General features: G+C 36.2%; 1 protein-coding gene across 4 annotated transcripts in view; it reads right to left on the bottom strand.

The window, feature by feature from the left end:
* The window catches only part of EPHA3 (EPH receptor A3), a 233,655-nt gene that overhangs the window by 141,955 nt on the left and 65,459 nt on the right, over nucleotides 1-26,241 (bottom strand). For all 4 annotated transcript variants that reach the window (XM_064522258.1, XM_064522262.1, XM_064522272.1 and 1 more), the window contains one exon: nucleotides 11,989-12,649. In XM_064522258.1, the coding sequence (XP_064378328.1) occupies nucleotides 11,989-12,649 (661 nt within the window). The remainder of the gene's footprint in view (nucleotides 1-11,988; nucleotides 12,650-26,241) is intronic.

Below are 26,241 nucleotides of genomic sequence, written 5' to 3'. Positions count from 1 at the left end.
CACTGCTGTAAGTGCTTAGCGCAGAACCTGGAAGAATCAGGACTTGTTCTGCCATAGCCAGACTCCACATACACCTCCTCCCAAGCCACAGAAGCTGTTTGCATATATACATGGTATGAAGTAGTTCTTCCCAAGGGATGCAGATGATAAACTGTACCTCTGAACCATACCTCAGCTCCACTGCCTTCCTTACAATGGGAAACTATACATATATGATCACTGGCAAGTGGTTAATCTCATGTCCCTCTGTTAGTACTCCACAGAGTAGGGTTAATAGTGCTTTCTCATTAGTCCACCAAACAGAAGGCCCTTCAAATCTCTGCACCAGGAAAAAATGGTCCACTGATTTCAGGACAGGACGCAGCCCTTCAACTTTGAAGTCATTTCCATAATTTCTGAGACACTGCCAGATACTCAGCACTCTCAGAAACTCAGCAACATAAAGAAACAACAAGAAAACATGCTTAAAATTTTGGACAGGACATTAGAAGGGAAACAAAAACAGCTTTTGTGCAACACCTTCTTCATAGGTAAAAGTCCAGGAGAAAATGATACTACTTTTCTTGACCGCAACCTCATTTAGACAATATTCATTGGGCTAGAAGAGATGTGATTCAGTTAACTACAGTTTGGGTAAGTTTTAAATCTGTATTATTGTAACACATTCATTATTGTAACTTTACTATCACTATATGCGGACCAGTTACATATGAGACCTACTTGAAGTGCCCATATACCCAAACACAGACTTAAAACTGTCACCACGATTTTTTTCTTTTTTTTTTTTTAAGCAGTTAGGCACAGAACAGAATCACATGGAGATACTCACCATCCTTTAAAGACACCGTTAAATCACACTCCTGTCTGAACTCAAATAAGTATCCTTTCTCTTCTCATAAGTCTCTTACTTTCTATATATATTTTAGAACTTTTTTGTGTGTGGCTTAAGAGTATTAACTGCAGTATTTAGGTTTCAATAAAGCAATTATACAGGTATATTTTACTTACCACAGTAAGTTTTCCCCTCCGCTCTTCTTTCTCCTCCTCTTCTCTTTCCTCCTCTGACCCTTTTAACAAAATGTGCTTAGTTCTGTTTCTTCCACCATCTGCTGTAGTTAGTGAAAAGATATGGAAGCCAATTTCCCTTTTACAGTTAATTCCACCACTAGTTCATCCTCTCACACAGCATAAGAAATAAGACGATTATTGCTTATTAAATGTCAGGCACAAGTAGTAATTTGTCTGTAATTCTATCCCCTGTGCTAACAAATACATAGGCATATGAGCTGTGTTGAACATGAGGCACCCCATCTTCACAGTCAAATTTGGCCCTAAAGTCAGTGAGGTTACACACTGTATTTAAAAAAAGAATAAAAATGAAAAAAATTAAAAGGCAGCCTAATGAATAGTCTACTAATTCATGAAACAGAAAGTTCTTTAGCTGTGGTAAACTGAGATTCCTGAATCTTTTCTTCTGCCAATATGTCCTGCTTCCTACCCACCTTAATTTTTTTCAAAATGAATGCCAGTTTTATAGCTGGAACAGTGCTCTCAGGTTCATGGTTAATACACCTTGACTTCACTTCAAGTCACAATTACATAGCCCTGCTTTAGTTTTCCACATGACTCTTATGGGAGCAAAATCTGGAAATTCCTAGAACACACTTGAAGAGCAGCTTGTTAAAATGACTGCTCATACCTGTCACTTCAGTATTAGGATCACATTACCAAAAAAAAAAAAAAAAAAAAAAAAAAAAAAAAAAACCTCTTAAACCTTCAGAGAATTCAAGTTGTTTTGTAACCTAAAGAATACTACAGCAGCTGGAGATGTCTCTGGTAAATTGAATCTACGTAATATTTAATAATTATGCTTGCATTTCGTTGTATAGTAATGATGACTACATTATGCCATTCAATATGAAAGCAAAGCAACAATTCTTATTTATTATCTTATGGCCTCTTAGAAATAATATAACATTAAAAATAGCCACAGAAAATGTTCATAAATAAAACAGTTTTACATGTTCATACTTAAATCTTAGAATTAGCTCTATAGAGATTAAGGGACTGTTCGAGTTAGGCCAAACCTTGTATAAATGAACTCTATATGAGGTTGCAAAAACATCAAAGAACAAGTTTGATTTCTGACTTTTAAATAACGTTAGCTAAACTTTATGTCTCTTCTTACTTCAGCTGGATAACAGACGACCTCTTCAACATGTCTTACTGATTTATAATAATCAACTTAAAGATTTTCTTTTTTTTCCCCTGACAGAATGAAAGATGCTTTATTTTCTTCCCTACACAACATTGTGCTACATATTCCCATTACATATATTGTGGAAAACAAACAAACAAAATGCATCCTTAGAGGGTGGTGGTGCTGGGGTTTGGTTGCTTGTTTATTGGCATTTTTTGGAGCTAAGAGCTGGGTATTCAACAGTAATTTCTCCTGTTATTCTCCTCCCGTTAAAAATCTATGCCAAACCAAAGGGAAAAGAGCATTTATAACTTTGCCTAGAACTATTTTTTGTGCAAAAGGATTCCTCCAAACTGAAGAACAAATGACTTCTTCCTAAGATTTTAAACTCCTGATGACAGCCTTACTCCTACACATGGGCTGACCACCGCTGCCTAGGCTGGACATAGTAAATGATGAAATTAATGAACTTTCATTTTACTCATGCTCAATTTAATAGAATTTAACCATGTGCATAAAGGCCATGTTACTTAAGTGAATGTTTAAATACTCTGTTTACGTAGTTAAATACTTTTTTAAAAGCACCAACCCATCTCTGCCACTCAATCACCATTGTCAACAAATAAAAATATTATTTTAATATAACTACAGAAGAAGTATCAAGGGATAAGGTATGATTCAACAAAACATAAAGGCTGTAAATACCAATGGCAAGTAAAAAAGTATTACTTCAACCGTATCGCTGAAGAGAACTGTCCTGTATCACTTCTGCAGTTATTCAGGGTTGGCATACTGTCAACTTTTACCATATGTTTTTTTCTTCCCTTGCTGAAAGTGAATTTTTCTGTCAAAGAGCAGCTGTTCTAAATTATCACATCAAATTTTAACCTTACAGTAGACAACCACTGAACCCACAGATTCATGACAGTGAAATACTTTGCCTCTTTGACCTACAAAGAATTTGTCCTTGTTTAAGTCTATTTCTGCTTTAGCACTCCAGACCCACCAATTGTCAAGGTATCCACTGCAGACAGGTACTTAAAACTAAAGCTATAAACAAATCCTAGGCAATGAACTTCTAATCCTGCTTCTTCATAAAAAGTGTGCGAAGTCTAAGTTATTAAAGATCAAACTATGCTATCAAGAAAAAAAACAGTCAACAAATGCAACTTCAAATGCAAGAAAACGACACATTATGAACACAACTGCTGTTATTCAATTTGTAATCCAAAGCAACAGTCAATTCTGATACTTCCTCTGCAGTCATAAATGTTTCAATAAAGGCTGATATCAATTACTGGTTATTTAGGTGTCTGCCAACAGCATGCTTTGACAACATCCTGTGCTTCATGCTCAGGAGCAGCAGACGTGTATATGATTCTTGTCTTCTCATACTCATCTTTCAAGATGGTTCTTTCTTTAAGAGCATTTTCATCAAACATTATCAAAACTTACAGTTCTCACTACAACTGCTCTCTATTAAAGTCTAGTACCAGATGTCAGTTGTAATGCAAACCCTTATTAGCCTTTTAAGTTCCATTCTGGAACTAATAAGGGATTGACAAATAACTCTATACACAGACACAAGTGGCAAAGAAACCGACGGAAGAAAATGTGTGTTCATTGAATTCACACTGACAATGCAATCTTTGTTTAACTCTGAACTAAGCTTATACTCAAAGTCACCAAAGATAGTACAGGCAAAAACATGTTCGGGGTGATTCTATTAATTTAATTTTTAATCTTCTGAAAACCTCCAAAGAAGCAAAGCCATTAAAATGAAAAGGTTAATGAAATGCCAGCACGATCCCTTAAGATTCTCTATGATAGACACTCATAAGATATTTGCAGTAAAATCCTGTACAAAAATTCAAGAGTAGTGGTTTTGAACATATAAGAACCACAAAATTCAGGAATAAATTTCCATGTTAAAAACAGGATGGAAACTTCTCACACATACTTGTTAAAATGTGGGGAGTGTGGGTCTATACCCAGTATATTCTACCGCTTTCATGTTTTTACTTTTTGCTTTAAAAGCGCGTGAGGAGGACAAGGAAGGAAATGCCAAAAAAGCGCATTGTGGAATGAATTCTCAGGCACAGAAAGCACCATCTCTATGCTGATAATAGATCACGCTAGAATAAACATACAGTGTAGCTCTGTCATTTTAAGTTGCATTTTGAAAGTCATTTGCACTTCTGCTAATAATTCCTTTTCTGAGCAGACATTTCCATTTCCCTGCTACTTTCAAATACATTCTGAAAATCCAGTTCTGAATTACCTAATCATGTAATATGTTGACGCTGCAGCATTAAATAACTTGGGGAAAAATATTAGAAAGTTTTTTAAAGAACACTAGTATTAAGTTCCCATTTAGTCACTTAACATGAAAAAATTAATAGAAATACTTCTAATCATGTTTGTATACATATTTCTATCACAATCTACAAGGGATTTAGTACAGGTTCTTCTCACAGAGCACTGAAATAATACCCCTTTGCTGACTTGGGAATCTGTATAGCATCATATCAATAAATCTCTCTTTTCTAATAATTTCAGAAAGTTTCTTCGTAATTTTTGCTTGTTCCTAGGACATGTGACAAATTCGTTAACAAACTACAGTGTTATGCCCAAGCAATTCTGCCTTAAAAATTTTCATTTTGAACCTACTGTTTACAATGTACAAACCAGAATATTTTCCAAATTTGTAACAATTTGGCTACAAAACATTGGCTACAATGTTTCCAAAGAATTTAGTGCAGAATAATTCTGCCCATGTGAAAATCATCTGACTATCACTAAGATAACTTTCATAAGAGTTAAATAAATTCTAAGCACAAAGTTAAATCTTTTATTGTGTGCTCTGTTTCTGTACTTACAGAATCTGAACCAAATGAAAACAATGAATATTTTACAAATAAAGTGATCCATAATTTATAGCTGCTGTCATTTTAGTTTACTAGCTTAGAAGATAAAGATTCCCTTAAAAAAAAAAAAAAAAGTATCTCTTCCCTTTTAAAATCCAAAGCATATTTCAAATGTAAGGAAAAGAATACACCTCAAATCTCTGCTAAAAAGAAAGGGGGGGGGGATTCACAGCTTTTTGACATTTCATGTAAAAGGTATCCCTCTTGATCTTCACATGATCAGCTCCTACATTTTATTTAACATAAGTTTCCTATATAGAGTCTAACAGTAACAATCACGCACTTCAGAAGTATAAACAACCTGTCTTAAGTCACTCAGCTATTGCCAACGGAAAAAGTTATTGCCTTCACAGTTGCAGCAAGCACGTGTGTTTTTGCTGTTTTCATTTGCACAAAGTTAAATACTTCCTCACAGAACCTTTTCCACTTTGCACATAAATAGTTATCTTTTATCTACTGGTATAAGCAGTAAAAGCAGGTAAAAAGTACAGTTACTTATGCAGAGACCAAATAATTAATTAAAGCAAAAAGAAAAAAGAAATGGAGAGGTATGTTTTCCATCACGAGTATTAACGTTGTACACATTCTTACCTCAAATACAGCACTCATTCTACTAAAAGAATTAAGCAGTGAATGAGATGGTTCAGATTTAGCAGCCACAGATGGCATTCTTTTCATATTTCCAGGAACTGAGAGAGAGAAATATGATTTGGGATACCCTTACCATGTAAGAGTTGAATAATTTAGAGTTAGCGTAAACTTTGTGAAGTCATTTTTGCAATAAGCAGGCACAGTGGATGAACTTTACCTCTCTCACCCTCACCCTCTACTCCCTTTTCCTTCAATTCAATCCTTTTAATTGGTAAGAATTATACACATAGGGAAGGACTGTTGGATGAAATCCTTTTTTCTTCTAGTTTTGTTACAGAAAATGTGCCAGTCACTTGTGGTTAAAACTCAAATTTTTATTACACATTATTACACCAGAAATTCACAACAAAAAAAATCCTTAAAAAAAAAAAGTCCTAAGCAATTTGAATAGTGAAATGCAGAGAAAACCATGACAATAATTCAGCCTTACTCAATTCCAGCAACTAAAATTTTAGACTACACCTTGAAATGCTAGCATGCAGAAAATGTAATTCTGTACTTAGCAAATCATTCTTTTCAGGCCCACAATTTAATTTTCCATTTGACAGTTGGAGAGAGAAAGCCTTTTTTGGTCTAAAGGGTCACCTCTTGAAAGCGTTCAAAAGCACGTTAATGCTCACTTGTATTCCCACATGGATATACAATTGCCTGCTGTATGTTTGCTAATTAAATATATCATCCTATAAAATACCATCCTCCACGTCCAGCTAAGCTTTCTGAAGCGCATGAAATAAACCAACAACAAAATAGATGCTTTTGGGATGGAAGAATTTATTAGTCCAACTCTGCCAGTGCAGGATTTCCTCTATCATGTGATTACTGCATTTTTTTAAAAACATCTTCAGAAATGAGGCTTCCATTATTTCTCCCAGGAGTTTTCCAGATTATTACAGAACTAACAGTAAAGACATTTTTTTCTAACATTTGCCCTACATTTTCCCTTTTATTTTGATACTTTTACCCCAACTAACCAACCTTCACATCATGAGGTCTATTTCCTCTCTGTATATTTCAAAAAAAAATTACACCTAGCTTCTCCACATACAAATCACTTACTAGGCAGGTGATGTGAATGCTCCTTCACTTTTATTGAACTTTGGGCTTTTCCAAAACATTATGCCACTGTATAAATTCCTGGTGTACTTGCAACTTAAATATTGCATGCAGGCCTCATCACTGTTTCCATAAAAATCACATTGTTTACTTTGAATATGTACAGAGACCAGGATGGCCAGGAGGTACAGAACAGTTTGTCGTCCAACAAGGACAAATATAGAGAAGGCACTAAGAGACAAGGAGAATTTGGAAAAGAGATACTAGATATGAAAGAGATCTAGAAAATTATTATGCAGAAGCTGAAAAGAGAACTTTTTTTTTATTTTCTCACTATATAAAGATAAGAAAAGCCTTATCAAATTGATGTAAAGCACAAGGTTCACACATAGCAAAAGGATATTGTTTCCATATGAAACATTATTAAGTTACCACATTCACTGCCATGAAAACTTATGGATACTAAAAATATGAATGAATTCAAAAAAGGAAGGCAGGAGTTAACAGGTGACAGGTAACTGTTGCCAATTATATCTAAACTTACTTACTGGATACATCTTAAGTCTTAGAAAGTTGCTTAAGGGTTGATTATCAGAACCTGACAGGTATACCCAGTAAAGCAGCCCTTTATACAGTTTCTTATATTCTTTCCTTAAGAATCTGCTTTTAAGTCACTGTCAGAGAAAGAATATTAAGTCAGATAAACTTTTGATTTGATCCACTCTGGCTGTTCTATGGGGAACAAATAGGAAAGATCATTTGTCCTTGTTTACTGAGGAAGAGGATGAAAAATGCCAGAAAGCATTAGGTTTAGAGAGCAGTTCTAACCAGCTTGTTGCCCTAATTTAAGCAAGTTAGAAAATGGTAATTTTGACAGATAAGATGCTATAAACATGTAGTTTGGACAAGATGGCATGAAGATATAATTTAGAAAAGATATTGTGATGAAGAAGCCCTTTTCAATCATGAAGTACTACAGTAAGATTAAACAGACAGGATCACTACGGTGCATACGGTAACAAAGCTGTAGAAATAAACAGTACATATTTCCCAGTAAGTTTATTTTGGTTAACATATACTGTATCTAGTTAACTTATAAATATATATATATTAATTAATACCAAAAAATTCCAAAGAGGTAGAAAACAACAGCTTTATGGACATGTTCCCCAACATGGTATCTTACCTTGCCTGCTATTCAACTTGTTTCTGACATGTCAGGGTTGTGAGCAGCGTAATTATTCCCTAGGACTTTGTTGGAACTAAATTTAGTTCTTTTATTAAAGTGAGTTAATTCAGTTTGCTGAAACACACTCTCCGATATAAACTTTATTTGTGAATATTTAATGGAACAATCTACAGTTATCAAAAGCTTACTGAATATGTTTCATAAAAATCAAGTAAAGGAACTTATGAAAGAACTGAGATACACACATGAACCTTATACAAATGGAAAACAGAAAGGATTAATTTATTAAATTCCTTTTCAAATATTTCTTGTAACAACTGTACTGAAACAACTGGACAAGTAGGAAAAAAGAAGCTGACCATAAATATTTGAAAGCACAAAGAAATTTTGAAAATGCAAGACACAAGAAGAGTAGAAAAAGTGGAATGTAAAATTAAAAAGCAAAAATAGTAGAAAGAATAGCATTAAGAGCTTTCTAAACGTAAGACTAATTAGTTTAAAATAGTTTCATGCAGTAAGCAGAGAAAGCCAGCTAACTAGCGATATTTTGGGTGGACTAGATAAAGCAATAAGAAAACAAGAAATTGTTCTGTAGTTTCAGGGACTGGACAAGGACACTTAAGCTATTCATAACAGTTTCTTCTTATATGTGAAGAACTTCCCATACTTCACAATATGCTGTAGGAGATGTGCAATAAATTTCTCTCAACTCTGATACTGCAGATTACACCAAGTCCAGAGCTGCAGTAAAATAAATGACGGGAAGTCAATTTGTGCCTAAGGAAATCTCAGAGAATCATCACAGAGACCCAAAATGAAACTGGCAATCTTTCTTCAAGTCAGTCTATAGTTGGAGAAAAGCCCTAGTAAATTCAAAACACTCAACAAATCTGTGCTAAGAAAACCAACTCTGAAACTACATCACTGCAGTGTAGATTTGTACTAAGTACCTCTGTTGCTGAGATTCTTCCATAATTTGCGTTGGACCCAAATACTGCAAAGACTGTATACTTTGAATTAAGCTTATTCAGGCAATGGAACAACCTTGTATATAAAGCTACTCCCTGCAAAATACTAAACAGGTGCAAAAGTCTTTGCTAGATCAGAGTTTAAATCTTCAGCAGTTAACCTCAAGTAGATTTTAAAGACCAAAATTCATCAAGGTGAGGCACTCCTCCATATACTCATAATAATAAGGACAAAGAGGGTCACAGCAAAATGGGTCCTTGATTATTTAACTGACTGACATTCAAGTAGCATACTGTTGTACTCATACAACCAAGAACAGTACAACAATATTCCAAAGACCCAAGATGCTGAGTAAACCCAGCAGACCAATCTCGGCTTTTCAGAACATAGATGCAAACATGGTATGTTTGTATCGCACCAGTAACAAAAAAGGTTAGAGCCTTATGTCCTCTTTTCCTGGTTACACAGAAAAAGGAAAGTGATTTTAGAAGCACACATGGAAAGCAGCACAAACTATGTAATTTGAGGGCATGACTGAGCCTTAATATTTTTCCCCCATACCAAGAGAAGCTGTTCTCAGAGAAATTTAAATAGATTGATCTTATACCATAAGGGTCCTTCATTTAAACAGTCAGTTAGCTCCTGCCAATGCAAAATGACACTGTATCTGAAAACAGGTACTATGCGGAGTGGGAGGGAACAAAAACAGTCTGAACGTAGGATCAAATAGTGACAAACACTAGAGTTGTTAAAAACTTCCAAGTACTGAGAAGGTAAGAATTTCTATTTGTTATTACTTTTTCAAACTTCAACTGAAGAACAAATTTATTCTCAATTATGCCCTCATTCCCGCCTGTGCCCGTAACACCATTTTGGAACTTCTTCAAACTCTATAAACCTGATTCTATTGTTTTTTTGCTGACAAACAAACAAAAACCCCATACTCAAACCCTAAAAGAGAGAGAGCAAGAGGGGGAGAGAAGGAAACAAAGAACAAAAGAGCAGCCCTAAGCCTGAGGTCAAAACATATGAGGAAAAACTGAGCTCTTTTTCTGCGCCTTCCAACTCCTGCTGAGTTACTGATGCCAACAACTATGAGATTTTGTGTTACAGCTTTTACAGTGACACTTCAATCATACCACACTGAAAATATTTGATAAATATGGCTTCCAATAAAAGTTATTTACACATTATATGTTAAATCAGAATAAACCTGAAAGACCTGTCCCTATTGTTAATAGTTTCATCATACATTACTCCTTTGATCAACAGATGGAGTTGAAGTCAAAAACCGAATGCAAAGAAATGACAGTATGATTTTATGTCCTCATAACATGCCCTCAAATATACTCATACATGTATGTGCACTTACTCCTAACCTCTGCTGAACTGAGTAGAAAATGCCTTGCCTATCTAAGCATCTGAGAATCTGTTTTTAATAAAATGCTTAACTTTTGTTTGCTCTGTTTTATTCTGACACTTTCTGGAGTGCTTGTCTTGTTGTGCTCAAGTGTAACTGAAATACTAAACCATCAGCTTTCAATCATTTAACAGGGGATGGGCTCTATAATTAGCAAGTGGTTAGAAGAATATCACCAACATCTTAGCATTTTGAAGTGTAGCTATAGAAAGCCCTACATAAAGCATTTCTGAACAATAAAATATCCTCTCCTGGTTTCTGCGCCGAACAGAACAATTTATTTTTTTTTCTTAGTAGCTGTAGCTAACTGCAGAAAAACATCAAAGACTGATCTCCCTGGTTCATTCATTTTGTGGGGAAAAACAATTTAAAATTCACTTAAAACCAACAACCAAATGAAACACATTCTTACCCCTTTCCTCCCAACTCTTCCCTGGCATAGTCCAAGAAAAGGTCACCTTAATTAGAGCAACAGGTTTCACAACTACTTGGCTATACTACTCTGGTTCAGTGGGCTCCTAGCAGCTCCCAAGGACTCATGTCTTACATAAAGACTGCTGTAGGACCGATGAAAAGGAATAGGCTCTCTCAGCTAGTTGCAGAATAGTGAAGTTATTACCAACTTTTCAATTTCTGTTCTTGTGCATATATGTACAGGCACATGCACACACACACAACCCCATGCAAACTACAGTAAATATCTCAAATACTACTCCTTCCAACAGTGGTATTTCCAGATATATATAAAATAAATAAATCTATTTATTTATTTATTTTAACAAGAGGCCCTTCAACCCTACCAGCACCCTTTCAGGCCCCTCTGTGAAAAGAGGCTAAAGATTCAGTTAGCACAAAAAACCAAAATGTACTTATGTAAGAAGCACAATATAGACCCTCATCATTTGGCTTAATATTAAAGTTGGATAAATATAATGTGTTTTTCATATGAATTTCCTAATGTTTAAAAGACCTGTTTCTGGAAAATGTCAGCATTCCTGATGGAGTCTGTTCTTGGGAGCATTCACATAACCACAGTTTGCAGAAACCACAAGTTCGTTGGAAATGGTTTTGAGTCACATACATTAGCAATTCAGCAAAATGCAATTTAAAAATTCAATATTCACTTTCCAAACATATCTGCATTTAGGGACTGAAACAATGCTACCTGTTTTATCTGACCAATCCCAGCTAATCAACATAGCTCAGTAGCAAGTATTAAGTACTTACATGTCAAGCCACAAAGTTAAAAAACGCACATAAAATTTCAAATATTTTGACACAAACAATGCATTTGAGAAACATGCAGTCTACTGAAAAGAAATCAAAGAGTAGTGAGAGAGACTAGATTCGCTACACACTATATTAACTAAAAATCAATTACTCAACCTTATCAAATATTTTTAAAATCAAATTACATTATTTACATACAGCAAATAAACCCCATTTCATGGCAACTTTATGATCTAATTTATCTCTCTCACGAATTTGCGAAAAATTAACATGACCCAATACACGGAGTAGGGACATAAAGTGAAACCCCTGTTAATATCTGAACTGTGAACATGAAGGGCATTGTTACCTTGGCACGCAAAGCCTCTTTCTTCATAGCCAGCATTACACAAGCACTTCCCTATGGGCACTAGCCATTCTCCTTCTGTACTGCAATACATCTTGGGTGGCTCTTCCTCCTTGGAATGATTGACACAAGAACCTCGCACTTCCACTAGTGACTGGGAGTCCATGGGTACCGTATCGGGAAACATGGCAAGGTTCTTTACAGTGAAAGGGCACTTTTTGAAGTACACTCGCACTGAGACTAAGGCAACGCATGCACCTACATCTTGGAAAGCCAAGTAAAAGCCTTTCCTGCTGACAGGCCCCACCTCACGGACTTCTGTATTCAGCTTGAGAATCCGGTCCCCAAGATCCATTTGGGTGAAACTCTCGTCAGCCGCAATGGTGTCAATTTTTGTAAACTGATGCTCTCTGAACTTTACCAAATGATCATCATCAGATTCCATGTAATACAGATTGAAGGTCTCTTTGCAAGTGCCCAAAACTAGAGGAATACTATTACAGTCCCTCAGGGTAAACTTGAGCTCCACATATATCTTCTGAGCTGAATTGCGTGGAATCCAGTTTGTTCTCAGCCAATTGTTTTGACTGTGGTCCATAACATTGCACACCTGGTAAGTTCTGATTGGAGTATAATGCTCATCAACACCACTAATCTCTTCCCACTATAGAGAGAAAAAAAAAAAGGAAAGATTTTAAGATTAGCAATCATACCAATTAAAAAATCACATTTAGAGACGAGCTGTGAAAAAAAACAATAATCACAAATGGTCTGATCTCACACTGAAGAACATCACTGTAAGCTGGACACTAAAGTCTCGCTGAACTTGCACTTGCCTTTTTCCATTAAAACATATGAACATCTTAAATGAACACAGAATTCACCATTAGGAAGTCAGTATTTACCAGTTTACCTCAAGATGGCATAAAAGAGATGCTACAGTCACTCTGTGTTATTAAAAACTGCAAGGTACGTGCAGTGCTGTCTTTTTGATCATGATCCCAACATACCTCTATTACAAGTACCCTCACCTCAAATGTAAGTGATGCCTCACTAGGACAAAACATATTTTCACTGTCAGATTCCCCTTGCAGTTCAAAGATTAAACAAGATTTAAAATGTTACCAAAAAAAAAAAAAAAAAAAAAAAAAAAGTAGTCCACTGCCAATATTCCATATGGTCACAAGAAAATGTTACAGCTTTAAATTTATTCAAGGCATGACAGCTGATTTTGTTTGTGATATATGTCCTCAGAACAAAGTCAAGCTCAGCCCAGTTTCCAAAGTTACTAAAAATTATCACCAATTTCCCTTAGTTACTTTGGTTACTCAGTTCTTCTGTAAAGTATATTGGCAAAGACCACTGTTTCTGAAGAACATATTCTCATTTGTTTTGGATACGTTATCTGACAAACTTACTTGACCGGGACAGAGAAGGAACAGGTTTCCCGTTTGTGAATTACTCATGGACCAATCCCAATTTCTGAAATCACACTCACTGGACAGGAATATTTGCCAATCGCATGGGGGGGGGGGGCCTCTAAATTTAAATTTAAATTTAAAATAAACATTTACTGATAGTCCTTCACCATACGCAACCAGGTGACTTAAGACATCCTTTTTGGCTTTCTCCCTGAATGGATGACTATGACCCCTTTTTTTGTTTTTAAAATAATTAAGAATAGTGAACAAATAGCAAAGAATTATAAATAGCTATATTTCTGTGTTATGACATTAGAGTCATTCCAATGTTTCTGATGAGTATATGGATTGAGGAACTGTGCCTTAGCATCTTTGGATATTTCCCTAATGCAGTTCAGAGTAGTGTGCTCCTCTAAACACGATGTGCTAGTGATCATATCCTGTGGCTCTGTCTGCTACTTTAGGCTTCCTCTGATCTCTACAGAAAGTAGGGAAGGTAGCTTTTCAGAAGCTTTGTTATACTGGATGTAGCAAATGCATACTTATGTTCTAATTTACAGAGGGCTTGTCTAGCCTGTGGTTGTGCTTTATATAGATTATCCTCGCCTTGGACAATCTAAGCATGAGACTAGAGTAACCATTCCCCCAATCCCAGGACAGACAACCATACAAGTGTTTCTACTGAGTAACAAGGGCAAACTGAACTTGGCAAATAGGTGCTTGAACCCTGAATATTAACACTGTTAATCCATGAAAGCACTACAAAAGTTTTAACACAGTACCAGCATCACCAAAATGCATCTAGAATACTACTACATTCACTATGTGTCAGTTCTTCAACTTCTCTACATGGAAAACGTGGCTGTTCTATATTCTGAATTTTACACTACAAAATGAGGAGCCCCTCCATGAGAGACTTTTAAAACACATAATTAAAACGATTACCTGATTATACCTCTTACAGAATCACAGCATCATGAAGGCTGGAAGGGACCTCTGGAGATCATCTAGTCCAACCCCCCTGCTCAACAGGTCAACTAGAGCAGGTTGCCCAGGATAGTGTCCAGTTGGGCTTTGAGTATTTGAACAAATGGAGACTCCACAACCTCTCTGAGCAACTTGCTCCAGTGTTCAACCACCCTTAGAGTAAAGAAGTTTTTTCTTATGTTTAAACAGTATTTCCTATATTTCAATTTGTGCCCATTGCCCTTGGCCTTTCACCTGGCACTACAAAGAACAGTCTGGCTTCATTTTCTGTAAATCCTCCCATCAGGTATCGATACTACATTGGTAAGATTGTCCCTGGGCTTTCTCTTTTTCTTCTGTTCTAGGCTTCAAATTGAATTATACAAACCAAAAAGGCAAACTCTATTGTGATAATGAAGTGTATCCTAATAGAGCATACTGTAACACAGCAGCTAGAGCAACCTTTGCTTTATTGTCACCCATATACATAGCCTTTACAAAAAAACCCAAACTCTATGCCTTGGTAGCAACCAGATGTAGTGCAGCTGGGAAGCAGGAGAACTTAAAACAGAGCTACTGCATGTTACAAATATTAGAATGAGATGTGAAGGGGACAGAATTAAGTATATTCTGAGGAATCACTCCCACTCTTGGGGGAAGATGACAACCTTTCTCCAGAAAAACATCCTCCCTCAAAGATCTAGTCCCATCAATGCCATATTTAAGACCTCAGGCTAGTAATTATTCATTTTACATAAGCACCTTTTATTGAGGGATCTTACTAACATGCAGAGCAAACATTAGCAGGAGAGGAAAATATTATTCCTGCTTTACAGACAAAGAAACTGAGGTGCAGAAGCGTTAACTGATTTTGCAGTTCCCTGGCATTGCAAGACATGTATTCTCAAGGAAAGAAATAAATAAAAAGGTGGCCACAACAGAATAAAATCTGAGACTACTCAGTCCCAACCCACCGACTCAGGGAAATTTTGGTATGACTAAGAGCTGGTCTGCACAATGCAACTGCCCAGGTACTGTCGATGATGCAATTTTAAATTAGGTTATTAAACCAGTATATAAAACCAGTATAAATATTCTTGTTTTAGTTTAAGCAAAGTTTATTTCAGTTCACTTTACAGATCTGACTATACACAAGTTTTCTTTCTCCCTGACTAGTTCAGCAGAGTTAAAATTGCAGTCTTTACATGTGTATACAGCTGTTAAAATGCTGCAGCAAGCCATAATATGCTATATTGCCACAGAAAGCTAGTACTACAAGGACTTTCTGAGCGAAAGCTACTACACTGGAGCATACAGCCACTGGAGAGCTGGGCACCACAGCCCCTCACAAGGGCAAGATCTTGCCTACAGAAGGGGCAGCAGGTCCTGGCTCCCAGCCTCTGCTGAGTTCCCAAAACTCAGTGGAAGACTCTCCTCTCACTGGCATCCATGCACTAGTATAGCCCCTGAGCCAATAGTCTACTTTACTCCTAAAAGCTATTCAGACTACCATAGTTGCCTCCCATGGAGTTGGGTATACCTATTTAACTACCCCTATTACCCGAACTATTCAAAAATTCAGTTACAAAGTTCAATTAGTTCAGCTATTCCGATTAGAAAAAGTTAAACAGAAATAAACCATTTGAACTAAAATAAAGACTACCTATGTATGCACCATGTTTTGATGGGATGAGATTAAAACCAGATATAAATTAGCCAGTTTTTGTGTCCAGTCAAGTACAGTTAATCCTCTTTATCCACAACTCCTGGAATTTAACCAGAAAGACAGGAACTTTTTAAAAGATGAATTAAGAAATCTCTTATGAAACCAAGTAAGATTATGAAACATAATGTTATAGACATTTAAATCAGTTCACACTGATTTATAAATGATCTACTTCTTATCCCTTCCACATAATTTCTAATCAGTTCACCATACAAAAATCAGGAACTTGCAGAAATTAATGTTATTTTGCTGCAGTTTTTTTACCTAGCCTTCTGATGTGGCATGCTTACACAGGTGCTTGAATGCTGATATATAAATTGTATGATAAAGTTAGCCCCACCACCATGTTCTTTACTTAAAGCTTGCAACAAGCAATTATCACTTCCTTAATTTGTAATGAAGACCAAGCTGCTTGGAAACTATTCCAGATTGCCATATCAGCCCACTTGACTAAAAATTTCAAGCCTATCATTTAACGCTGAAACATCACTGAATGCAAGGAGCAATCTCATACCCAGTGCTAGTTTGACCAAAATAGCGTGTTACAAAACTGCCAAGACTGCAGCGAACGCTTTAGAGTTAAGCTAAAATAACCCAATCAAACTACAATTAGTGTCCAGATTGGAACATGCACCAGATTCAAGCAGATGACTTCAATAATTATGATCAAATTAAAAACAAGCAGTACTATGATTTTAATTTACATTACTCATACATTGTAGTTTTTCACAGTAAGATACAGTACTGCCATCCCCAAGTGATCTTAATTCTAAACCAGACTAAGAAGAAAATCAACAAGACAATTTCCTTCCTATGCCCCATGAGTTTTTTTCCTTTAAGTGAGGTTTCTGAAACACCAGCATTTTGAGTTGTTCTCATTTTTATTTTTGTGCTTGTAATTCTGTCTTCTAAAGTTATAAAAGCAATGAAATAACTTTCTCTAAAAATCAGAGTGAGGTCCTTACTCCAGGGACTAGAATTTTGAGAGGGGAAAAAAATAACATGCATACTGCATAATAAAATTGTGAGAATTTTCTTATTAATCAGTACTGCCAAATGTTCTTGTGTTGATTTCAGGGGCTCAGATGAAGGCTGGCATAGTCATTTGCACTGTAAATCCCTGTAAAAAATTATGTATACATGGCATCCTGTCTTTTTGATGCATCATTTGTAAGGGACTTCTCAGCCCAAGCCTGCTCTAAACACATGTGATCATAAGGCTTCATACTGCAAGGTGCTAAACTCATGCCTTACTTCAGATCAAAGGGAGATTAGGCATTGTCTCTTTAATGCAAAGGTCATGTCGATCTAGTATCTCCTGTTCTTATTCCAATACTGCTCTTTTAAAACCCCCTTCATGCTGCACTAGTACTCTGCTTTTTTAAAAACAAAATACCACATACTATCCAAACAAAACTATTCCTCCCTAACATAATTTCTTTTCAGCTCTAAATAGTTATTATATTTACTTAGAGGATAAAATTTATAATTTATCTTTATAAGTAGGCATTGTCACTGAAATGTGTTGGCTATTAAGAAGCTAAGTGAAAATGGAAAAAAAACTTCCTGTGACATATTGTCACATAGCCTATTCAGTAGTAGAATAGCCGGTACGATTTCACTTTATACTGTCATCTTTCTGACCTATATTCCCAAATAGTTAAGTGAAATAACAGAACCAGCTGAAAGTTAAAATGTAAAGGAACAGGAAAATAAATGGGAATAGGGGAAAGGTTACTTTCAAATTTCAAAGAAAAGCAAAGGGGAGGGACTGAGAAGATGCAATAAAGATACTCCTCAAAATAAAAGCTGCAGAGAAGGTGTTTAGGAAAGAAGGATGTATAGACATGAGAAAAAATTAGCATCAAAAAGTATCTAAGATAATAGAGTATGAGCACAATTCTGATCTGCCAGAAAAAAAAAAAAAAAAAAAAGAGCCAAAAGAAGAGTCTGAAGTTTCCACTTTGTAATTAAAGTCCAGTTTTATTTCTTGGGGTATAGGAAGACAAGACCAACATTCTGAGCATGCAGGAACCTGGACAGCTAGGACTTAAACAGGTCAAAAGGTGGGAGCTATAGTAACTAATAAGAGATTGAGAAGGCAAGAATAATTCAGCCAAACCAGAGATGAGACAGTGAAACACAATGGGAATAATGCAATAGAAATATGAGCTGTGCTGGAAGAAAAGTTCAGGTGTAAGGCAGATATTGACTCTATTAAATAGGGAAAGCAGATGGTACAGACATGCTCCTTTGTCACATTACACATCAAGTCCAGCCTGCTGTAGTCTCAGCCTGTCTTCCTCCCACCTTCAGCATCCCAGAACTAGTTCCCTGTCAAAGGAAAACTAACATGGGGCCGGAGGGAAGGTGTCATTTCTGTTGAATCACCTCTCCTAAACAGCGCATCATGGACTCATGCAAGTGACAGTATCTGTGCAAGAGCAAGGACGTAATGCAAGGGGCAAGAGAGCTATCCCAACTTAGTTACCAGGAAACCCACCTGGAAGTCAGAAAATAGACTTATTTCTGAGGCTAATCCCTTTGCTCATAGAAGATTTTGTCTTTTTGTGGCTTTGCTGAGAGAAAATGGGAATGGGTTAAGCTTAACTGCTCCAGATAGGTGGAGAACAAACCAGAAGATACCAGAGGAATATGCAAACAGATGAAAGAGAAGCTGTCACACGGAGACAAAGAGACTGTAGAGTCTACAGAGTTCTAGGAGTTAGAAGAGATCTAGAAAAGGTTAGCTGAGCAAAAAGGAAGGAACTGGCACTGTGCAATTTCAAATAAGAGAGGTGCTCATGGGAGTTAGACTGAGAACTTGACAAAGATTAGTTGAGATGATGATACAACTGTATAAGAGATCTGCACTTGTACCATTTAAAATCACAGACACTGGTGGGACCCAAACCTCATCATTGTCTCAGCTGCATGCATAAACAATCAAGAATAAGCCTGCTTTTCCAAAACAGTTATTCTAAATATATACACTTGGGTAAATCTGGCCCATGGTGCATTACACTTAGAATGTGTCCCTCTTGGCACTTCCTTCAAATCAGTACTAACACAGATCAAATGCACATTTACTAGTCCTGAATAAATCCTGAGTTATTTATGAGTCCTGAGCAAGTTTAAACTGGGAATTAGGAGATGGTTTCTAAATATTACAGGAATGAAGCTCCAGGATCATCTTCCAAACATTCTCATAAAGACAATAAACCCAAATTATTTTATGAAAGATGCTTATAAAATTGTCAGGGCTTTTATGACAGCATGATCCTGGAGCTGGAAATTGCAGGCTGTGATATGATCCTTTGGGTGCTGGATTTGTTGCTGATGTTGAAAAGGAAAGACAGGAGCTGTGACCACCATTTCTGAATTCACATTATCACACAATACTTATGTCTCATTACTCTAAGGCCTTTGGGCATCTTCAGCATTTTTGAAACATCTAAGAGGGGTGTCACAGCACTATTCCCTTGCAAAGACGTAATTTGGCTTTTGGAAAGTGTTCTTTCCTTCACTTTAAATTCTTTTAACCTTCTTTGGAAACTATCAATGTCAGGAATAACTTTCTGAGGCACCCAGCCAGCGGGTCTAATGCATATGCCCAGGTTATACTGATCGACAAAGTTGGGTACAAAGGAATTTTTTTCCAGGACAGATCTAGAGGGACGGCTGGACGACTGGATTGTTATTTTCCCTTTTCTTTACAGAACACCTGTAGCCCATTTCCTAGGATGCCATGAGCAGTCTCACTAACAAGTTTCTTGCTAATGTGGGAATCTAGGATAGAACTAAAGATAATCACTCATTTCACCCTTCCTGTGGCATACTTTAGTTTTTGTGGCTTTTATCATTTACATAAAAAAATCTGAAGTTTGTTTTAAGAGATTGAAGGCTACTTTGTGATTTACAATACACAGAAAGGGCCCACAGAGAATGAGCCTTTTGGGTGGCCTTGTGGTCTCCTATGCAAATGCACAATTCCAATAAACTAAGCAAGTTGTATCTTTCAGCGTTGTGCTGCTACAAATGTCTATAAAATTGCTAAAGATGGAGTTCAATTCTTTTTGTTTGAATATAGGCAGAAAACTCCCTGAGTCTCCTCGAACAATCCCAGGCAATGGTCTACTAATATTTATTTACAGCTTTACTTTCTTTTAAGAAGTTTGGCCTGTCCTACTTGGCATGATTTGATACAAGCACCATTTCAGATCATATCCAACCATCCTTAAACATAAAATAATTCTGATAGCACCTATACAGAACATACCTTAAACCACATAATGATTGTGCACTCGAGAACACAGACTGGAAATATATTGTCAAGAAAAAAAAACCTGGATGAATTGACTTTGAAACCTCATGAACACTTCTCCGTGTGCTAGCATATCCCAGACTTGCTGGACAGACTAGTCAAATCATTGCTTATTTCTAAACTAATAAAAAAGTATGATATTTTTCTTGTCAGGGTAATTGCTTTTTACTACCTGTGAGACCTTCATGCAAGCCACTGCAGAATCATCATTTAAGTTCTACATGAAAATGATGTTTGTTGTAATACTGAAAACTGACCCTCCTCTCATTTACTGTTTTTTAGTAATCAGTAAGATTTTTCCAGCCAGCAAAAAAATGTCACCTTTATCACACCTTGCTGAGCAGTAACAGAAAACTGTATGCATTTCTGTGTACACACAACCTTTCTGCCCTCTGCTATTTATACAGTCAATTCCCTTTCCAAACAAGAGGATCATTGTGATAGGAATCTCACATTCAGATAGGCAGTGCATATAACATTCAACATTTCACTGACAGAGTAGCAATCAGCTGACAATACCCCCCTGCTTCACCCCCCCCCCGACCTTTGCCAGGCAATTACATTAAAAAGAGGTAAACAAACAAGCCACACCACGAGCAACAGAATTAATGAAGCCTAGTTTCCTATGGATTTATGCCTCATGTTTGGTCTCCCATATGGACTCCAATGTTTAATAAAGTGAGAGCAAAAAAAAGCCTCTTCCATATTGGGACCATTAATAGGGTCTCTCTCTCTCCTCTCTCATTACCTATTTTCATAAATCTTTTAGAACCCTAAATCTTTGGAGATCTCTACTCCTCTGTGGAACTTTGTTAAAATTTACTTCTGGGTTCAAAAGCTTTTAAATGGGGAGGATCTTTTTTTTTTTTTTTTGTATGCATACACACACACGTGCATACATATCCGTGTAGTTTTTGTTTCCATCAGAGATTATGCTAAAAAGGCAATGTTTTCACACAGATGGCATGCGTAGTGCTTAAAACTGTAATATTAATATAGACAACACACATATTTCTATTTAATTTTTAATAGGGGGGAAAAATTGTATTCTCAAGCAATGGTCAAAGTGTTCTAATATTATGAGCGTAAAGATAAGCCTATGAGGGTATCATGCACCACTTGGAAACTGCTGAAATATTCAAAAGCTGGATTACACAAATTCAATCCCTGTAAATATTGAGATCACTGATCAGCAGCAAGCAATTGATACATCATACTATATTATACTAATATCACTTACAATTAGTGGTTTTTTCTGAGTAATTTCACATAAAATTAGTATTTTTATACAAAAGAAAGCTACAGCTGACAGTCCTGTAGAACTCGTAACTTGTACATAAAGGACATGCAATGAAAATTTCTATTCTATTGGAAATCTAGATTTCCATCAAAAAGAAATATTCAACACAATTTTTTCCAGTCTCACAGGACACCATCCAACAGCTCAAACCCTAGAAATTATATTAATTGGTGCAACAAATGTACAGACATTGAGTTTATTTTCTTGCTTTGGAAAAAGGAGGTGCTAATCATAAATATATTCTTAACTGAAGAAATTCAAATCTAATGACATCTTTGTCAAATTGATATGAGAACAAAATTGTCTTTTACCTGTTTGTTGCTGGAATAGCTGAACGTCCTTCAGTGTTATACAAGGCCCTCTGCTATCTGTCTTAAGTAGGGGAAATGAATCCTCACTGTAACCTAAATCTTTCATTCACCTTTTGGTGTGTATCTGACACTTGCCTAAGAATCCTTAATCTTGCTCTCAAAGAGAAATTTACCATTAACTTTAATAGGAGCTGGAGCATGGCCTGAATTGAAATGCTGAAACAAAACCCGATCTCTTATGAAAGATCTCTTTCGATAGGCAGGAATTTCAGGGAGGACTAAAAATTGAACAAAAAATATTGGTGGAAAAAATACCCTTTAAGCCAAACAGTTACCATGGCATTTGTATCCGTCAAAAAAGAACCCAAAAAATCTACCAAGTCATATTCTGACAACTTGCTGCTTGTCACCTTAATTAACTGAAAATATAATTCATGTTAGGTATGAAACATCTGAAATATTTTATGTCATGGCCACATAATAGGCCAGGATGGAAGTCCTTGTGCACAGGAAAATTGACCACTCATCTAAGCATCCTTTCTACTTATTTTTAAATAGACAACTTTGTGTGAAAGAGTTTGACCTAAAAATCTTTTGATATGATAAAAGGAAAATATATTGTAATTTTAAAAATATACATTTCAGTCTAACACCTTTCTCTCTATATTGTACTGTCCAATATTGAAACATTTTTCTCTTGCTGAAGCACACACTTGGGACCCAGGCTGCACAATTCAAGGTAATATGAATAACTTTGATGCCTTCTTTGTTTAAGTACTTACTACTTCTGCTGAATTTTTTACTTTAATGTTAAATACATCCAAATTCAGATCAATAAGAGAATCTAGCTTTCCCATATATCATATTGAACTTCATTGGCAATGCAAAGAGAAAAAGGACTATTTTTTTTACCTGAAATGAAAAATGTATTCCCAGAGAGACTTGTTTAAACAACAGTTGTGCAAAAATTTTAAGGAAGAGTGAGGAAATCAAACAACTAACATAAAAAATAAAGGCCTGAATTATTTTAGCATACATTTTAGGATAGCTTGAGACTGAGAATAAAATAATTCAAAAGAAAAGAGGAATCTTCCCATATACTAAAAAAAAGTTTAACAAAATAATTACAGGAACCAAGAGCCCTGAAAGCCTGAGGTTAACAAAAACCCTGTAGTGACAACATCGTAGAAGAATGCATTCCAGATCAGTTCATCAATATGTAAACACTGTCCTCACAACATGGCCAAAGGCACTGATGCAGAGCTGATAAATACCTATTAGTTGAGACCAGAGGGTAAATAATGATCAGATTTGGGAAGTATCATGGTAATTTTCTTCTGCATTTGGCATTCAAAAGTCAAAGCAATTACCTGTTGGCACTGGTCTCCCCCTAGCTTTTATTTTTATTTTTTCTAAGTTGCAAAGGACAGAAGAGGAAGTTGCACTGAAAGACTTTCCGGTTAAGTTACACTTACGCGCGCGCGCGCACACGTGCACACACGCACACACACACACACACACACACACACACACACAGAGAGAGAGAGAGAGAGAGAAAGAGAAAGAGAGAGAGAGAAATAATCACTGCCAATGCATAAACCCTTCTAAGATACAGACTTTGGTTCTTGCTTTCTAATATTATTTTAATAGTCTGTTGATATTCACTAGTCATAACTGCTAAATGAAAAGCTTTACTGTGATAAAAACCGAGCAGATTAGAAGGACTGTAATGTTGACAGGAAGCTATATTGGTATAAAATTACATGAAACAACATGCAGTTCTAAGATCCAACTAGTATTCTCCTGTGTCCTTCTCCCTATATGTTCAGTCATCCACTGACGTCTTGAGAAGTTGCCTGACCAAATAAAACACATCTGATGACATCACTGTTATGTAAGAGTCTTTGTTCATAATCTCTAACAAGAAGTTAGGCTTTCTTTACAACTAAATAAAACAGTTTCAGAATTACAACTAAAAATCTTAATTTCATTTCTCATGAGAGCTCAGGTGAAGGCAGAACTCATTTAGAGCATCCACACACTTAATTTGGCTAACACAAAATGAGGCGAAGTATTTTGCTATACAAAGCACAGCTCAAGATTTACCCCAAATTATCCAAAACAGAAAAGCGTCTAATGGAAAAAACTAATTTAACTCTCAGCCTGTTTTGTTTTTTCATTTTTGTTTTTTTTCCCCATTGCAAGCAAATCCAAAACATAGCAAAACTCAGAAAAAAATCATTTTCCGTACTGTTTAAAAATAAATAAATAAAAATAACAAACATTACAAAGTAAAATGAATGTCATGTTTGCTCATCTCATAACTGAATGCTAAATATGTATAGCAACTTACAAGTGGTATATTAAAATGTTTTCTAGCAACATTTGCATTTTGGAGGTATGTTATGAGGACAGAGATGCTTGCCTCTCTTTCTTCCCTTGATACTATGCCCCAGCTCACTACTATCCTCCACTTATTCCCCATGACTTGTATAGGCAATTCACAACCTCTTAGCTACTACAGAAAGCTAGAGAGAAGCTGCAGTGCTGTGCAAGGAATATCTATATGCAGTGAGATGCAGCCCACCTCATCCTCCTCATAAGACTGTGCTGTCTCCTACACCTGACTAAAAAGGGGACTGGGGGTGGGTGTGTACGTGGGTTTGGGGGAAAGTGTGTCCCATGATTTGACCAGATATGGAGGGAAATGGAGAGGACTAGAACCTCTTCCCTCTATCGTACTACAGCTGCATCCTCCTCTGCTACCTACAGCAGAGAATAGATTGCCACAGTGATTGGAACATCTTGTAAAATAAACAAACCTCATTTCACCAAGGCCTAAGAAATATATATGTAATTTAACATCAATCTTGACCATCTTCCTGTCTAAAATGATAAAGTCAGAAATGTTCAATGTGCTTATGTCTTCTACTTAAAAAAAAATCATTTCGGAAGTAAAATGATATAAATATTAAATAGGGTTAAAAAAGTGCAACTGTGTGTGTATGTACAAAACATCCCAAAACACACAGCATTTAGGAAAGAAACAGTACATACCTCATCATGGAAATACTAGATTAACAATTAAACCAACCTGCAGAAAGATAAGTAAAGCCATCTATTTTTCAGCTCTAATTACCAGACAGCTAAGTACCTCAGCATCGACTCTTGCAAGGACAGTTGATTCTCAGGCTTCTGTAAGCAAAATTGTCTAAACCACAGTAAGGAAAAAGGTCACTCCAATAAGGAAACCATCTGAGCATTAAACTTTCTAACAGACATCCAAATCCAGCATTCCAATGCCACCTCAAATCTTGAAAACTACATTCAGAGCTTTATTCTTCTCTAGTCTGCATACCTCCTTGAGAAACAGGTTTCAATCCTACTGATCTCACAGTTTCAGCAAGTTTTTTGAAAAGAGATAATGCTTTCAGATATACTGCAGACAACAACAAGCTCCTGGTAGTATTTAGTAATAAGAAGAATAAAAAACAGAAGCTCTTCCAGCATTATTCTCTGCTTTGCCTAAAGTGCTATCTATGGAAGTTTCCAGGCAAGTACTGATGGCAAACCTTTACAAAAAATGGAAAGAGAAGCCAGTTTTTCTCCAAACTATTATTTGCTAGGTAAATCTGAAGACACCCAACATCCACACTTATGCCTGTTTTCCAATATGTAGAATAGGGACAAATTAATAGTCGGGAGATACAGACAGATAAATCCACACACACACAAAATAGTGCTGATAATTCCTAAAAGATCTTTAAATCTGCAAGGATCAAATTATTTTTAACTACATTTTTGAGTACACTAATTCCTACCCAGAAGAGCTCGTTATTGTAGAGGTGGTGAGTGAATTTGTTCCTATTTTAGTTATTACTTGGACTCTAATAAAGACTGGATCATGACTAGATAGAAAACCTTATTAGCACATGGTTTCAGAAGCTGCAGCAAGCAGAAATTTCTAAGCACAGAAATAGAGAAAGTGGAAAACACTTGTGGCACAGGAACATTAAAAAAATCCGTATTTGAAAAACCTCTGCAGTTTGCTGCTTTGCATTTGCCAGCAAAATACATACACACAGAAACACTTACATCAAACTGCACAGAACAGGTGCACAATACATCATTTCCTTGGTACACTCAGTCTTTCGAAACAATATATTTTTATACACTGGCATTTCCTACAGAAATCCCAAACCATTCCA

Source organism: Dromaius novaehollandiae, chromosome 1 (genome assembly GCF_036370855.1).
Source record: "Dromaius novaehollandiae isolate bDroNov1 chromosome 1, bDroNov1.hap1, whole genome shotgun sequence".
Classification (NCBI taxonomy): domain Eukaryota; kingdom Metazoa; phylum Chordata; class Aves; order Casuariiformes; family Dromaiidae; genus Dromaius; species Dromaius novaehollandiae.
This window is presented reverse-complemented; position numbering and strand designations above follow the sequence as displayed.